General features: G+C 71.0%; 2 protein-coding genes across 2 annotated transcripts in view; both read left to right on the top strand.

Moving 5' to 3' along the window:
- The window catches only part of GPAA1 (glycosylphosphatidylinositol anchor attachment 1), a 33,495-nt gene extending 26,150 nt beyond the window's left edge, over positions 1 to 7,345 (top strand). Inside the window, exons 9-12 of the mRNA XM_069005698.1 lie at positions 394 to 459; positions 1,735 to 1,931; positions 5,209 to 5,376; positions 6,339 to 7,345. Of these exons, the coding sequence (XP_068861799.1) occupies positions 394 to 459; positions 1,735 to 1,931; positions 5,209 to 5,376; positions 6,339 to 6,582 (675 nt within the window). The 3' untranslated portion in view covers positions 6,583 to 7,345. The remainder of the gene's footprint in view (positions 1 to 393; positions 460 to 1,734; positions 1,932 to 5,208; positions 5,377 to 6,338) is intronic.
- A 348-nt stretch (positions 7,346 to 7,693) lies between these two features.
- Positions 7,694 to 16,157, top strand: CYC1 (cytochrome c1). The gene is made up of 7 exons (XM_069005695.1): positions 7,694 to 7,859; positions 8,408 to 8,622; positions 10,856 to 10,982; positions 12,229 to 12,386; positions 14,141 to 14,301; positions 15,700 to 15,800; positions 15,880 to 16,157. The coding sequence occupies exons 1-7, from the start codon at positions 7,734 to 7,736 to the stop codon at positions 15,982 to 15,984; spliced, it is 993 nt and encodes a 330-aa protein (XP_068861796.1). The 5' UTR covers positions 7,694 to 7,733; the 3' UTR covers positions 15,985 to 16,157.
- The last annotated feature ends 148 nt before the right edge of the window (positions 16,158 to 16,305 follow it).

The raw sequence follows: 16,305 nt of genomic DNA, 5'->3' as shown, positions 1-16,305 counted from the left end.
GAAACGGGCAGAAAAGGGGAAAAATGGGCAGAAACAGGGAAAAATGGAGAAAAATGGGGAAAAGAGGCAGAAAAATGGGGAAAAACGGGGGAAAAGAGGCAGAAAAATGGGGAAAAATGGGGGAAAAATGGGGAAAAATGGGGAAAAGGGGCAGAAAAATGGGGAAAAACAGGGGAAAAACGGGGAAAAAATGGGGAAAAGGGGCAGGAACAGCAGAACGGGCGGAAACGGGGAACAAGGGGGGGGATTTGGGGGAAAAGAGGGAATGGAGGGGTTCGGGTGGGGAGGGGGCAGTTGGGGGTCACAGGGGGGTCACAGGGGGGTCACGGGGGGGTTCAGGGGGGGTCCGGGGGGGTCCGGGGGTCCCGGCCCTTTCCTTGACCCCTCCCCCACGCCCTGGACCTGTGGATGCGGCTGAGCCGGAGCGAGGAGGGGGAGGGGGATCCCCCCCCCGGGGAGGTGAGGGGACCCCCCCCAGCCCCTCTGTGCCCCCCCTGTCCTGGCCCTCGGGACCCCCGGGCTGACCCCTGGCCCCGGGCTGACCCCGGGACCCCCAGACTCACCCTGGGACCCCCAAACTCACCCTGGGACCCCCAAACTCACCCTGGGATCCCCAAATTCACCCTGAGACCCCCGGGCTGACCCTGGGACCCCCAAACTCACCCCGGGACCCCCATTCTCCCCCTTGGGACCCCCATTCTCTCCTGTGACCCCCATTCTCCCTCTGTGACCCCCATTCTCCCCCCGGGACCCCCGTTCTCTCCCCCAGACCCCCGTCCTGCCCCCTCCTCATCTCCAGCCCCCCCACCCTGACCCCTGGGACCCCTTGGGACCCCCACCCTGATCTCTGGGACCCCCTGGGACCTCTTGGGACCCCCATACTGACACTTGGGACCCCCCAGGACCCCCACCCTGACCCCTGGGAACCTTTGGGACCCCCATACTGCCCCCTGGAATCCTCTGTGCCCCCTTCCTGACCCCCGTGTCCCCCTTACTGACCCCTGTGCCCCCCTTGCTGACCCCCGTGCCCCTTACTGACCCCGTGCCCCCCTTACTGACCCCGTGCCCCTCTGTGCCCCCCATGCCCCCCTTGGTGACCCCCATGCCCCCCTTACTGACCCCGTGCCCCCTTACTGACCCCATGCCCCCCTTGCTGACCCCTGTGCCCCTTCCTGAGCCCCGTGCCCCCCTGTGCCCCCCATGCCCCCCTTACTGACCCCGTGCCCCCCTTGCTGACCCCCGTGCCCCTCTGTGCCCCCCATGCCCCACACTGACCTCTGTGCCCCCCATGCCCCTCTGTGCCCCCCATGTCCCCTTACTGACCCCCATGCCCCCCTTACTGACCCTGTGCCCCTCTGTGCCCCCTGTGCCCCCCTTCCTGACCCCGTGCCCCCCTTACTGACCCCGTGCCCCCTTACTGACCCCTGTGCCCCCCTTGCTGACCCCGTGCCCCTCTGTGCCCCCCATGCCCCCCTTACTGACCCCGTGCCCCTCTGTGCCCTCTGTGCCCCCTTACTGACCCCTGTGCCCCCCATGCCCCCTGTGCCCCCCATGCCCCCTGTGCCCCCCTTGCTGACCCCCGTGCCCCCTTACTGACCCCATGCCCCCCTTGCTGACCCCGTGCCCCCTTGCTGACCCCTGTGCCCCCCTTACTGACCCCTGTGCCCCCTTCCTGACCCCTGTGCCCCCTTACTGACCCCTGTGCCCCCTTGCTGACCCCGTGCCCCTCCGCAGGCCCGCGGGGGGGGGCTGCTGTGGCTGGTGCCCCCCGTGCTGGTGTCGGGGGCGGCGGGCACCGCGCTGCACCTGCTGCCCGTGCGCGGCCAGGCCGTGGCCACCCAGCACTTCCCGGTGGGCGAGGCCGAGGCCGTGGTGCTGGCCCTGATCGGCATCTACGTGGCCGGGATGGCCCTGCCCCACAGCACCCACAGGTACGGGGTGTGGGGCTGGCAGTGCCCCACAGCACCCACAGGTACGGGGTGTGGGGCTGGCAGTGCCCCACAGCACCCACAGGTACGGGGTGTGGGGCTGGCAGTGCCCCACAGCGCCCACAGGTACGGGGTGTGGGGTGTGGGGCTGGCAGTGCCCCACAGCACCCACAGGTACGGGGTGTGGGGTGTGGGGCGGGCAGTGCCCCACAGCAGCCACAGGTACGGGGTGTGGGGTGTGGGGCTGGCCCTGCCCCACAGCGCCCACAGGTACGGGGTGTGGGGTGTGGGGCTGGCAGTGCCCCACAGCGCCCACAGGTACGGGGTGTGGGGTGTGGGGCTGGCCCTGCCCCACAGCACCCACAGGTACGGGGTGTGGGGTGGGGCTGGCAGTGCCCCACAGCACCCACAGGTATGGGGTGTGGGGCTGGCAGTGCCCCACAGCACCCACAGCTACGGGGTGTGGGGGGCTGGCAGTGCCCCACAGCACCCACAGGTACGGGGTGTGGGGTGTGGGGCTGGCCCTGCCCCACAGCACCCACAGGTACGGGGTGTGGGGTGTGGGGCTGGCCCTGCCCCACAGCACCCACAGGTACGGGGTGTGGGGTGTGGGGCTGGCCCTGCCCCACAGCACCCACAGGTACGGGGTGTGGGGCTGGCAGTGCCCCACAGCACCCACAGGTACGGGGTGTGGGGCTGGCAGTGCCCCACAGCACCCACAGGTACGGGGTGTGGGGTGGGGCTGGCAGTGCCCCACAGCACCCACAGGTACGGGGTGTGGGGCTGGCAGTGCCCCACAGCACCCACAGGTACGGGGTGTGGGGTGTGGGGCTGGCAGTGCCCCACAGCACCCACAGGTACGGGGTGTGGGGTGTGGGGCTGGCAGTGCCCCACAGCACCCACAGGTACGGGGTGTGGGGTGTGGGGCTGGCAGTGCCCCACAGCACCCACAGGTACGGGGTGTGGGGTGTGGGGCTGGCAGTGCCCCACAGCACCCACAGGTACGGGGTGTGGGGCTGGCCCTGCCCCACAGCACCCACAGGTACGGGGTGTGGGGTGTGGGGCTGGCAGTGCCCCACAGCGCCCACAGGTACGGGGTGTGGGGCTGGCCCTGCCCCACAGCACCCACAGGTACGGGGTGTGGGGGGCTGGCAGTGCCCCACAGCACCCACAGGTACGGGGTGTGGGGCGGGCAGTGCCCCACAGCACCCACAGGTACGGGGTGTGGGGTGGGGGGCTGGCAGTGCCCCACAGCACCCACAGGTACGGGGTGGGGGGCTGGCAGTGCCCCACAGCACCCACAGGTACGGGGTGTGGGGCTGGCAGTGCCCCACAGCACCCACAGGTACGGGGTGTGGGGTGTGGGGCTGGCAGTGCCCCACAGCACCCACAGGTACGGGGTGTGGGGCTGGCAGTGCCCCACAGCACTCACAGGTACGGGGTGTGGGGCTGGCAGTGCCCCACAGCACCCACAGGTACGGGGTGTGGGGTGGGGCTGGCAGTGCCCCACAGCACCCACAGGTACGGGGTGTGGGGTGTGGGGCGGGCAGTGCCCCACAGCACCCACAGGTACGGGGTGTGGGGTGGGCAGTGCCCCACAGCACCCACAGGTACGGGGTGTGGGGCTGGCAGTGCCCCACAGCACCCACAGGTACGGGGTGTGGGGTGTGGGGCGGGCAGTGCCCCACAGCACCCACAGGTACGGGGTGTGGGGTGGGCAGTGCCCCACAGCACCCACAGGTACGGGGTGTGGGGTGTGGGGCTGGCAGTGCCCCACAGCACCCACAGGTACGGGGTGTGGGGTGTGGGGCTGGCCCTGCCCCACAGCACCCACAGGTACGGGGTGTGGGGTGTGGGGCTGGCAGTGCCCCACAGCGCCCACAGGTACGGGGTGTGGGGTGTGGGGCTGGCAGTGCCCCACAGCGCCCACAGGTACGGGGTGTGGGGTGTGGGGCTGGCAGTGCCCCACAGCACCCACAGGTACGGGGTGTGGGGTGTGGGGCTGGCCCTGCCCCACAGCACCCACAGGTACGGGGTGTGGGGTGGGCAGTGCCCCACAGCACCCACAGGTACGGGGTGTGGGGTGTGGGGCTGGCAGTGCCCCACAGCACCCACAGGTACGGGGTGTGGGGTGTGGGGCTGGCCCTGCCCCACAGCACCCACAGGTACGGGGTGTGGGGCTGGCCCTGCCCCACAGCACCCACAGGTACGGGGTGTGGGGTGTGGGGCTGGCAGTGCCCCACAGCACCCACAGGTACGGGGTGTGGGGTGTGGGGCTGGCAGTGCCCCACAGCACCCACAGGTACGGGGTGTGGGGCTGGCAGTGCCCCACAGCACCCACAGGTACGGGGTCTGGGGGTCCCTGGGGGTCTGGGGGGCTCTGACCCCCCCATCCCCCCCCCGGGCACTGTCCGGCGGTGGCCAGCGGGGCTGGATGGCCCTGAGGCTGGGGGGTGGGGACAGTGGGTGGCACTGGGTGGCACTGGGTGGCACTGGTCACTCTGTGGATGGCACTGGGTGGCACTGGGTGACCCTGGGTGGCACTGGGTGGCACTGGGTGGCACTGGTCACTCTGTGGGTGGCACTGGTCACTCTGTGGGTGGCACTGGGTGGCACTGGGTGGCACCGGTCACTCTGGGTGACCCCGGGGCTGTCCGTGTCCCCCCAGGGCGCTGGCCGGCGGTGGCCAGCGGGGCTGGATGACCCTCAAGCTGGTGGCCCTGGGTGGCACTGGGTGGCACTGGGTGGCACTGGTCACTCTGTGGGTGGCACTGGTCACTCTGTGGGTGGCACTGGGTGGCCCTGGGTGACCCTGGGTGGCACTGGGTGGCACTGGTCACTCTGTGGGTGGCACTGGTCACTCTGTGGGTGGCACTGGGTGGCACTGGGTGACCCTGGGTGGCACTGGTCACTCTGTGGGTGGCACTGGGTCACTCTGTGGGTGGCACTGGGTGGCACTGGTCACTCTGTGGGTGACCCCGGGGCTGTCCGTGTCCCCTCAGGGCGCTGTCCGGCGGTGGCCAGCGGGGCTGGATGACCCTCAAGCTGGTGGCCCTGCTGGCCCTGGGTGGCACTGGGTGGCACTGGGTGGCACTGGTCACTCTGTGGGTGGCACTGGCTGACACTGGGTGGCCCTGGTCACTCTGTGGGTGGCACTGGTCACTCTGTGGGTGGCACTGGGTGGCACTGGGTGGCACCGGTCACTCTGTGGGTGGCACTGGGTGGCACTGGGTGGCACTGGTCACTCTGGGTGACCCCGGGGCTGTCCGTGTCCCCCCAGGGCGCTGGCCGGCGGTGGCCAGCGGGGCTGGATGACCCTCAAGCTGGTGGCCCTGCTGGCCCTGGCGCTGCTCCTCACCTGCCTGGCCCTGCTCAACTTCTCCCTGGGCTTCCTGCTCGGGGTCACCCTCGTGCCACCCGCGGCCGCCGTCCGGCCGGGGGGCAACAGGTGGGGCCTGGGGGGCAACGGCTGGGGCCTGGGGGGCAGGGGGAGTTTGGGGGTCCCTGGGGGTCCCTGCCTGGCCCTGGGGGTCCCTGAGTGCCCCTGGGGGTCCCTGCCTGGCCCTGGGGGTCCCTGAGTGCCCCGTGCCCGTTCCAGGTTGCCCCCGGCCGTGCTCCTGGTGCCGACCACACCGGGGGTGTCCAGGGTGACCGTCCCTGGGGGGGGGTCTCTGGGTGGTTCCTGGGTGGTCTCAGGGGTCTCTGGGTGCTCTCGGGGGTCTCTGGGTGGTCTCTGGGTGGTTCCTGGGTGGTCTCAGGGGTCTCTGGGTGCTCTCAGGGGTCTCTGGGTGCTCTCAGGGGTCTCTGGGTGGCTCCTGGGTGGCTCCTGGGTGGTTCCTGGGGGTCTCTGGGTGCTCTCAGGGGTCTCAGGGTGGTTCCTGGGGTCTCTGGGCGCTCTCAGGGGTCTCTGGGTGCTCTCAGGGGTCTCTGGGTGGTTCCTGGGGGTCTCAGGGTGGTTCCTGGGTGGTTCCTGGGGGTCTCTGGGCGCTCTCAGGGGTCTCTGGTCGCTCTCGGGGGTCTCTGGGTGCTCTCAGGGGTCTCTGGGCGCTCTCAGGGGTCTCAGGGTGGTTCCTGGGGGTCTCTGGGTGCTCTCGGGGGTCTCAGGGTGGTTCCTGGGGGTCTCTGGTCGCTCTCGGGGGTCTCTGGTCGCTCTCGGGGGTCTCTGGGCGCTCTCAGGGGTCTCAGGGTGGTTCCTGGGTGGTTCCTGGGTGGTTCCTGGGGGTCTCTGGGCGCTCTCAGGGGTCTCTGGGCGCTCTCGGGGGTCTCAGGGTGGTTCCTGGGGGTCTCTGGGCGTTCTCAGGGGTCTCAGGGTGGTTCCTGGGTGGTTCCTGGGGGTCTCTGGGCGCTCTCGGGGGTCTCTGGGCGCTCTCGGGGCTCTCAGGGCTCCCTGCCCTCCCGTGCCCGCCGCAGGTTGCCGCTGGCCGTGCTGCTGGTGCTGACCACGCCGGGGCTGTCGCTGTTCCTGGCCGTGCTGCTGGAGCGGGAGCTGCTGGAGGCGCCGGCGGGGCCGGGCGAGGCCTGGCAGCGCTTCCTGGGCGCGCTGGGCCAGGGGCTGCTGCAGGAGCACCTGCACGGAGCCCACCTGAGCCCCCTGCTCGCCCTGGGCGCCTACCCCTGCTGGCTGCTGCTCTGGAACGTGCTCTTCTGGAAGTGACCGGCGCCGGGATGGACACACGGACACGGGATGGACACGGGATGGACACACGGACACGGGATGGACACACGGACACGGGATGGACACTGGGACAGAGCCACGGCCCCCTCACACCGACCCCACCTGAGCCCACCCCTGCTGGCTGCTGCTCTGGAACGTGCTCTTCTGGAAGTGACCGGCGCCGGGATGGACACACGGACACGGGATGGACACGGGATGGACACACAGACACGGGATGGACACTGGGACAGAGCCACGGACCCCTCACACCAACCCCACCTGAGCCCACCCCTGCTGGCTGCTGCTCTGGAACGTGCTCTTCTGGAAGTGACCGGCGCCGGGACGGACACAGGATGGACACACGGACACAGGATGGACACACGGACACGGGATGGACACGGGATGGACACACGGACATGGGATGGACACGGGATGGACACACGGACACCGGGACAGAGCCACGGCCCCCTCACACCGACCCCACCTGAGCCCACCCCTGCTGGCTGCTGCTCTGGAACGTGCTCTTCTGGAAGTGACCGGCGCCGGGATGGACACACGGACACGGGATGGACACACGGCCACGGGATGGACACAGGGATGGACCCTTGGACAGACCCACGGACAGACCCCGATGGCCCCCAGACCCACTGACGGACCCCTGGACAGACCCCTGGACAGACCCCGGGTGGAGCCCTGGACCGGCCCCGCTGGGCCCCAGCCCCCCCCCACCCCCCCCGGGCCGCTCCCGGGGCTTCGCTGGGGGTCCCGAGGGGCCACCCCGGTGTCCCCCCCCACCCCCCCCCCCAACCGGACCGGGACCCCCGAACGGGGGGGGATGGGCTTTGTGAGGGGCGTGGCTTTTTGGGGGGGCGTGGCTTTGTGTGGGCGTGGCTTTTATGCGGGCGTGGCTTTTATGTGGGCGTGGCTTTGTGGTGGGCGTGGCTTTGTGTGGGCGTGGCTTTGTGTGGGCGTGGCTTTGTGGGCGTGGCTTTATGGGGGCGTGGCCCGTTCCGGTGCGAGTTTCCCGCCCTCCGCTGGGGGGCGCCGCAATAAAGCCGCCAGCGGATCCCGTGCGCCTCGCGGTGACGTCACTCCCGCCGCGCTCCCACGTCACTTCCGGGGCGTCGCGGCGCGTCCCCTCGACCTCGGCGATGGCGGCGCTGCGGGGCCTGCGGGGCCTCCCGGGGCTGCGGCACCTCCCGAGCCCGCCCGGGCCCGGCCTCGCTCCCCGCGCGCTGCTGCGCCCGCGGGGCGTCCCGGCCGCCGGCCCCGGCCCGGTGAGTGCGGCGCGGGGGGCGCGGGAAGGTCACGGGGGGGGCGGCGGCGCGGGGGGGGCCCGGGGCCGCCCCTCAGAGCCCCGCTCGGGCCTCGGCGCCCGGCACCCGCCGCGGGCCCGGCCGCGGGGCGCGATTCGCCCCTCCCGGCGTCCCCGGTGTCCCCAGCGGTGCCCGCGGTGCCTCCGCCGGTGTTCCCGGTAACCCCCAGCCCCTCCCGGGGTGCTCCGGTGCCTCCGCCGGTACCCCCGTTCCTCCGGTACCCCCGGTACCCCCAGCCCTGCCCGCGGTGCCTCCCCCGCTTCCCCCCGCCCCTCCCGGTCCCGCTCTGTCCCCGCTCTGCCCGCGGGGTCCTTTGCTCGCCCTTCCCGTCCCCGGGGCTCATCCCGGGGCTCCCCCGGCGCTCCGTGTCCCCCCCGGAGCCTTGCGCTCCCCGGTGTCCCTGGAGCCCCCGGTGTTCTCCCCCCGGTGTCCCCCCAGGTGTCCCTGTCCCCCCTGACCCCCCGGTGTCCCCCCTGACCCCCCCGGTGTCCCCCCCGCTGTCCCCCCAGGTGTCGGTGTGGTCGTTCCCGGGCCGTTCCGGTTCCCGTTCCGGTTCCCGTTCCCGCTCCCGGCGGGCGCTGGCGGCTCTGGGGGTGCTGGTGGGGGGGGGGTCCCTGTCGCTGGCGCTGGGGGGGGGCCCCCTGAGCGCGGGGGAGCTGGAGCTGCACCCCCCCAGCTTCCCCTGGAGCCACGGCGGGGCCCTGGCGGCGCTGGACCACGCCAGGTACCGGGGGGGGGGGTCCGGGGGGGCGTTTGGGGGTCCTGGGGGGGCCCTGGAGCACGGCAGGTACCGGGGGGGGGTCCGGGGGGGCGTTTGGGGGTCCTGGGGGGCTCTGGGGATGGGCTGGGGGGGCCCTGGCGGCGCTGGACCACGCCAGGTACCGGGGGGGGGTCCGGGGGGGTCCTGGGGGGCGTTTGGGGGTCCTGGGGATGGGCTGGGGGGTGCTGGCAGTGCTGGACCACGACAGGTACCGGGGGGGGGGGCCCGGGGGGGTCCTGGGAATGGGCTGAGATGGGCTGGGGGGGCCCTGGCAGCGCTGGACCACGCCAGGTATCGGGGGGGGGGTCCTGGGGGGCGTCTGGGGGGTCCTGGGGGGCGTTTGGGGGTCCTGGGGGTGGGCTGGGGGGGTGCTGGCAGTGCTGGACCACGCCAGGTATCGGGGGGGGTCCTGGGGGGCGTCTGGGGGGTCCTGGGGGGCGTTTGGGGGTCCTGGGGGTGGGCTGGGGGGGTGCTGGGGGGGCCCTGGCGGTGCTGGACCACAGCAGGTACCGGGGCAGGGGGTCCTGGGTGTCCTGAGGTGTGTTTGAGGGGTCCTGGGGGGGGTCCTGGGGGGCGTTTGGGGGTCCTGGGGGTGGGCTGGGGGGTGCTGGCAGTGCTGGACCACAGCAGGTACTGGGGGGAGTTCCGGGGGGCGTTTGGGGGGTTCTGGGGGGATTCTGGGGAGCCCTGGCGGCGCTGGACCATGCCAGGTACTGGGGCAGGGGGTCCTGGGGGGCTCTGGGGGGTCCTGGGGATGGGCTGGGATGGGCTGGGGGGGCCCTGGCGGCGCTGGACCACGCCAGGTATCGGGGGGGGTCCTGGGGGGCGTTTGGGGGTCCTGGGGGTGGGCTGGGGGGGTGCTGGGGGGGCCCTGGCGGTGCTGGACCACACCAGGTACTGCGGGGGGGGTCCGGGGGGGTGTTTGGGGGGTCCTGGGGGGATTCTGGGGAGCCCTGGCGGCGCTGGACCACGCCAGGTACCGGGGCAGGGGGTCCTGGGGGGCTCTGGGGGGTCCTGGGGATGGGCTGGGGGGGCCCTGGCGGTGCTGGACCACAGCAGGTAATGGGGGAGGGGTCCTGGGGGGGTCCTGGGGGACCCTGGGGATGGGCTGGGGGGCTCTGGACCACGCCAGGTACCGGGGTGGGGGTCCGGGGAGATCCTGGGGGGCGTTTGGGGGGTCCTGGGGGTCCTCTGGGGGGGCCCTGGAGCACGGCAGGTACCGGGGGGGGGTCCTGGGGGGCATTTGAGGGGCCCTGGAGCACGGCAGGCACCGGGGGGGGGGGTCCTGGGGGGCACTGGGGGGGTCTGGGGGGTCCCTGGCAGCGCCGGGGCAGAGCAGGGATGGGGGGGGGTCCCGAGGGTCTGAGCCCCCCTTTGCCCCCAGCGCGTGTGGGGGTTCTGGGGGTGTTTGGGGTTATTTTGGGGTTATTTGGGGTGTTTTTGGGGTGTGTTTGGGGTTGTTTTGGGGTGTTTTTGGGGTTATTTTGGGTGTTTTTGGGGTGTGTTTGGGGTCTCTCAGCCCCCGCTGTCCCGCAGTGTGCGCCGCGGGTTCCAGGTGTGTTTGGGGTTGTTTTGGGGTGTGTTTGGGGTGTTTTTGGGGGTTTTTGGGGTCTCTCAGCCCCCGCTGTCCCCCAGTGTGCGCCGCGGGTTCCAGGTGTGTTTGGGGTTATTTTGGGTGGTTTTGGGGTGTTTTTGGGGGTTTTTGGGGGTTTTTGGGGTCTCTCAGCCCCCGCTGTCCCGCAGTGTGCGCCGCGGGTTCCAGGTGTGTTTGGGGTGTTTTTGGGGTGTTTTTGGGGTGTGTTTGGGGTCTCTCAGCCCCCGCTGTCCCGCAGTGTGTGCCGCGGGTTCCAGGTGTGTTTGGGGTGTTTTGGGGGTGTTTTTGGGGGTTTTTGGGGTCTCTCAGCCCCCGCTGTCCCGCAGTGTGCGCCGCGGGTTCCAGGTGTGTTTGGGGTTGTTTTTGGGGGTTTTTGGGGTCTCTCAGCCCCCGCTGTCCCGCAGTGTGCGCCGCGGGTTCCAGGTGTGTTTGGGGTGTTTTTGGGGGTTTTTGGGGTGTTTTTGGGGTGTGTTTGGGGTCTCTCAGCCCCCGCTGTCCCGCAGTGTGCACCGCGGGTTCCAGGTGTGTTTGGGGTTGTTTTGGGGTGTGTTTGGGGTTGTTTTTGGGGGTTTTTGGGGTCTCTCAGCCCCCGCTGTCCCGCAGTGTGCGCCGCGGGTTCCAGGTGTACCGCCAGGTGTGCTCCGCCTGTCACTCCATGGAATACGTGGCCTTCCGCAACCTCATCGGCGTCACCCACACCGAGGCCGAGGCCAAGGCGCTGGCGGAGGAGGTGACACCCCCTGGGACCCCCCAGTGCCACCTCCTGCCCTCCCAGTGTCCGTCTGTCCCCATCCTGCCCTCCCAGTGCCCCCGTGCTGCCACCCCAGTGTTCCTCTGTCCCTGTCCTGCCACCCCAGTGTCCGTCTGTCCCCATCCTGCCACCCCAGGGTCCGTCTGTCCCCATCCTGCCACCCCAGGGTCCGTCTGTCCCCGTCCTGCCCTCCCAGTGTCCCTGTGTCCGTGCCCCGCTGTCCCCATGTCCCTGTCCCTGCTGTCCCTGTCCCCACGTCCCTGTGTCCCTGTTTCTCAGCTGTCCCCATCCTGTCCCCGCTGTCCCTCAGCTCTCTCCATGTCCCTGTCCCCCTGTCCCTCACCTGTCCTTCTGTCCCTGTCACCTGTCCCCATGTCCCTGTCCCTCAGCTGTTCCCCTGTCCCCTCTGTCCCCACGTCCCTGCTGTCCCCACTGTCCCTGTTTCTCAGCTGTCCCCATCCTGTCCCTGCTGTCCCTCTCCTGTCCCCCTGTCCCTGTCCCTCTGTCCCTGTCCCCAGTGTCCATGTCCCTGTCCCTCAGCTGTCTCCGTATCTCTGTCCTCTCTGTCCCTGTCCCTCTGTCCCTCAGCTGTCCCCCTGTCCCCCCATCCCCCTGTCCCTCAGCTGTCCCTCAGCTGTCCCTCTGTCCCTGTCCCCCTGTCCCCGTCCCCCCATCCCTCAGCTGTCCCCCTGTCCCTGTCCCCCTGTCCCTATGTCCCTGTCCCTGTCCCCCTGTCCCTGTCCCCATGTCCCTGTCCCCGTGTCCCTGTCTCTGTCCCCATGCCCCTGTCTCTGTCCCCATGCCCCTGTCCCTGTCCCCATGTCTCTGTCCCCATGCCCCTGTCCCTGTCCCCATGTCCCTGTCCCCGTGTCCCTGTCTCTGTCCCCGTGTCCCTGTCCCCGTCCCCATGTCCCTGTCCCCGTGTCCCTGTCCCTGTCCCCGTGTCCCTGTCTCTGTCCCCGTGTCCCTGTCCCTGTCCCCGTGTCCCTGTCCCCGTCCCCATGTCCGTGTCCCTGTCCCCGTGTCCCTGTCCCCCTGTCCCTGTCCCCATGTCCCTGTCCCCGTGTCCCTGTCCCCGTCCCCCCATCCCCAAGCTGTCCCCCTGTCCCTCAGCTGTCCCTCAGCTGTCCCCATGTCCCTGTCCCCCTGTCCCTGTCCCTGTCCCCGTGTCCCTGTCCCCCTGTCCCTCTGTCCCCGTCCCCCAGCTGTCCCCGTGTCCCCGCAGGTGGAGGTGCAGGACGGTCCCGATGAGAACGGGGAGCTGTTCCTGCGGCCGGGCAAGATCTCGGATTATTTCCCGAAGCCGTACCCCAACGCCGAGGCCGCGCGGGCGGCCAACAACGGGGCGCTGCCCCCCGACCTCAGCTACATCGTCAACGCCCGGTGCGGGTCCTGGGGGGCTTTGGGGGGTCCTGGGGGGTCCTGGGGGGCTTTGGGGTCACCCAACAATGGGCCGCTGCCCCCCGACCTCAGCTACATCGTCAACGCCCGGTGCGGGTCCTGGGGGGCTTTGGGGGGTCCTGGGGGGTCCTGGGGGGCTTTGGGGGGTCCTGGGGGGCTTTGGGGGGCTTTGGGGTCACCCAACAACGGGGCGCTGCCCCCCGACCTCAGCTACATCGTCAGTGACTGGAACAGGGGGGGTTTGGGGGTCCTGGGGGGGCTCTCGGGGGTCCTGGGGAGCTCTCAGGGGTTTTTGGGGGTCCTGGGGGGCTCTCAGGGGTTTTTGGGGGTCCTGGGGGGCTCTCAGGGGTCTGGAGGGCTCTCGGGGGTCCTGGGGAGCTCTCGGGGGTCCTGGGGGGCTCTCAGGGGTCCTGGGGAGCTCTCGGGGGTCCTGGGGGGCTCTCAGGGGTTTTTGGGGGTCCTGGGGGGCTCTCGGGGGTCCTGGGGGGCTCTCAGGGGTTTTTGGGGGTCCTGGTGCTGCTCAGGGTCCCTTCTGGGGGAGGGGCTCTGTTCCCTCGCTGACCCCCCCCGTTCCCACGGGGACACCGGGGCTGGGGGGGGGGCTCAAGGCTCGGGGCAGTTTGGGGTCTCTGGGCCCCGTTCCCCCCCCCCCCAGCTCCCCGTGTTCCGGGATGGGGGGAGCGTTCTGTGTCCTTGGGGTGCTGTGACCCCCCAGTGACCCCCCCAGTGATCCCAGTGACCCCCCCAGTGACCCCCCCCAGTGACCCCCCCCAGTGATCCCAGTGACCCCCCCCAGTGATCCCAGTGACCGCTCTCAGTGATCCCAGTGACCCCACGGGCATGGGGGGAGGGTTCTGTGTCCTTGGGGTGCTGTGACCCCCCAGTGACCCCCCCAGTGATCCCAGTGACCCCCCCCAGTGACCCCCCCCAGTGACCCCCCCAGTGAGCCCAGTGACCGTCCCCAGTGATCCCAGTGACCCCCCCAGTGACCCCAGTGATCCCAGTGAGCCCAGTGATCCCAGTGAGCCTAGTGACCGCCGCCAGTGATCCCAGTGACCGCCCCCAGTGACCCCAGTGATCCCCCCAGTGACCCCCCCAGTGACCCCCCCAGTGACCCCCCCAGTGACCCCCCCAGTGACCCCAGTGATCCCAGTGACCGCTCTCAGTGATCCCAGTGACCCCACGGGCATGGGGGGAGGGTTCTGTGTCCTCGGGGTGCTGTGACCCCCCAGTGACCCCAGTGACCCCCCAGTGATCCTAGTGACCCCCCAGTGATCCTAGTGACCCCACTGATCCCAGTGACCCCCAGTGACCCCCCACTGATCCCAGTGACCCCCAGTGATCCCACTGATCCCAGTGACCCCCCCAGTGATCCTAGTGACCCCACTGATCCCAGTGACCCCCCACTGATCCCAGTGACCCCCAGTGACCCCCCACTGATCCCAGTGACCCCCAGTGATTCCAGTGACCCCCCAGTGACCCCCCACTGATCCCAATGACCCCCAGTGATCCCACTGATCCCAGTGACCCCCAGTGATCCCAGTGACCCCCCCAGTGATTCCAGTGACCCCCCCGATCTCCCCAGGCACGGGGGGGAGGATTCCGTGTTCTGGGGTCCCTCTGACCCCCCTGCCCCCCCTGACCCCCCCGATCTCCCCAGGCACGGGGGGGAGGATTCCGTGTTCTGGGGTCCCCCTGCCCCCCCTGCCCCCCCCTGACCCCCCCGATCTCCCCAGGCACGGGGGGGAGGATTACGTGTTCTCGCTGCTCACCGGGTACTGTGACCCCCCCGCGGGGGTGGCCCTGCGCGAGGGGCTCCATTACAACCCCTACTTCCCGGGCCAGGCCATCGGCATGGCCCCCCCCATCTACGACGAGGTGCTCGAGTACGACGACGGTACGGGGGGCTGGGGGGGCTGGGAGGGGCTGGGGAGGGGGTCTGGGGGGGGCTGGGGGTCTGGGGAGGGACTGGAAGGGGGGCTGGGGGGGGCTGGGGGGATATGGGGGGGCTGGGGAGGGGCTGGGAGGGGGTCTGGGGAGCTGGGGAGGGGGGCTGGGGGGGCTGGGGGTCTGGGGAGGGACTGGAAGGGGGGCTGGGGGGGGCTGGGAGGGGCTGGGGGGATATGGGGGGGCTGGGGGGGCTGGGGAGGGGCTGGGGGGTCCTGGGGGAACTGGAAGGGGTCTGAGGGGGCCTGGGGCTGACTAGGGGGGGGCTGGGGGGATCCTGGGGGGCAGGGGGGGGGCTGGAAGGGGGTTATGGGGGGGCTGGGAGGGGCCTGGGGGGATATGGGGGGGCTGGGGAGGGGCTGGAAGGGGGGTTATGGGGGGGGCTGGGAGGGGCCTGGGGGGATATGGGGGGGCTGGGGGGGGGCTGGGGGGTCCTGGGGGGGATATGGGAGGGATATAGGGGGGTCCTGGGGGAACTGGAAGGGGTCTGAGGGGGTCTGGGGCTGTCTAAGGGGGCTGGGGGGGTCCTGGGGGGCTGTGGGGGGGATATGGGGCATCCTGGTGAGGGGGTCCTGGGGGGGCTGGGGGGATACGGGGAGTCCTGGGGGGGATATGGGGGGTCCTGGGGGGGAACTGGAAGGGGTCTGAGGCTGTCTAGGAGGGGCTGGGGGGGTCCTGGGGGGCTGTGGGGGGGATATGGGGGATCCCGGTGGGAGGGTCCTGGGGGGGCTGGGGGGATATGGGGAGTCCTGGGGGGGAAGTGGAAGGGGCCTGAGGGGGCCTGGGGCTGACTGGGGGGGGAACTGGAGGGGGCAGGGGGGGGCTGGGGGGGGATATGAGGGGTCCTGGGGGGGATATGGGGGGTCCTGGGAGAACTGGAAGGGGGATGGGGGGGCCTGAGAGCATTTGGGGGGTCTGGTGGAGGTTTGGGGGGGTCCTCGGGGGCTTTGGCCACTGCAGGTATTGGGGGGGAGGGGGCACAGGGGGGTCCGGGGGGGCTCTGAGCACCCCGGGGCAGCCTCGAGCGGGCCACGGTTTGGGGGGCCCTGGGGGGTTCCCCCCATCTGTGACAAGGGCTGGGGGGGTCCAGGGGGGTCTGTGGGGGTCCGTGAGGGTCCGGGGGGGTCCGTGTGGGTCTGGGGGGGTCTGTGTGGGTCCGTGGCGATCCGTGGGGGTCCGCGGGGATCCGTGTGGGTCCGTGGGGGTCTGTGTGGGTCTGAGGGTCCGTGGGGATCCGTGTGGGTCTGTGAGGGTCCGTGGGGGTCCGTGTGGGTCTGTGAGGGTCCGGGGGGGTCTGTGTGGGTCCGTGGGGGTCCGTGTGGGTCTGACCCCCCCCCGTGCCCCCCAGGGACCCCGGCCACCATGTCCCAGATCGCCAAGGACGTTTGCACCTTCCTGCGCTGGGCGGCCGAGCCCGAGCACGACCACCGCAAACGGATGGGCCTCAAGGTGGGTCTGGGGTCCTGGGGGGGTCCTGGGGGGGCTCTCGGTGCCCCCCGGGCCCCCCTGAGCCCCCCGTGCCCCGCAGATGCTGCTGCTCTCGGGGCTGCTCGTGCCCCTGCTCTATTACCTGAAGCGGCACAAGTGGGCGGTGCTCAAGAGCAGGAAGATGCTCTACCGGCCCCCCAAGTAGGGCCGGGACCCCCGTCACCGGCCCCCCAAGTAGGGGGGAGGGCAGGGGAGGGGCTGCGGGCCCCCCCAGGAGGGGCATTGGGGGGTCCGAGCCCCCCCCTCGTGTTCGACCCCGGCCTCGGCCCCCGGGGGGGCTGCGGGGCCGGGAATAAAGTCTGGGGTTCCACAGGAAAAGGGGGCGAGGGGCTGCTTCTGTCCGGGCTGGGGGGCTGTGGGTGTGGGGCTGGGGCTGCTTCTGTCCGGGCTGGGGGGCTGGGGGTGAGAGTGGGGCTGCTTCTGTCCGGGCTGGGGGGCTGGGGGTGTGGGGCTGGGGGTGGTTCTG

The sequence above is a fragment of the Aphelocoma coerulescens genome, chromosome 2, assembly GCF_041296385.1.
Source record: "Aphelocoma coerulescens isolate FSJ_1873_10779 chromosome 2, UR_Acoe_1.0, whole genome shotgun sequence".
Taxonomy (NCBI): Eukaryota; Metazoa; Chordata; class Aves; order Passeriformes; family Corvidae; genus Aphelocoma; species Aphelocoma coerulescens.
Note: the sequence above shows the minus strand (reverse complement) of the source record. Positions and strands in the feature narration are given on the sequence as shown.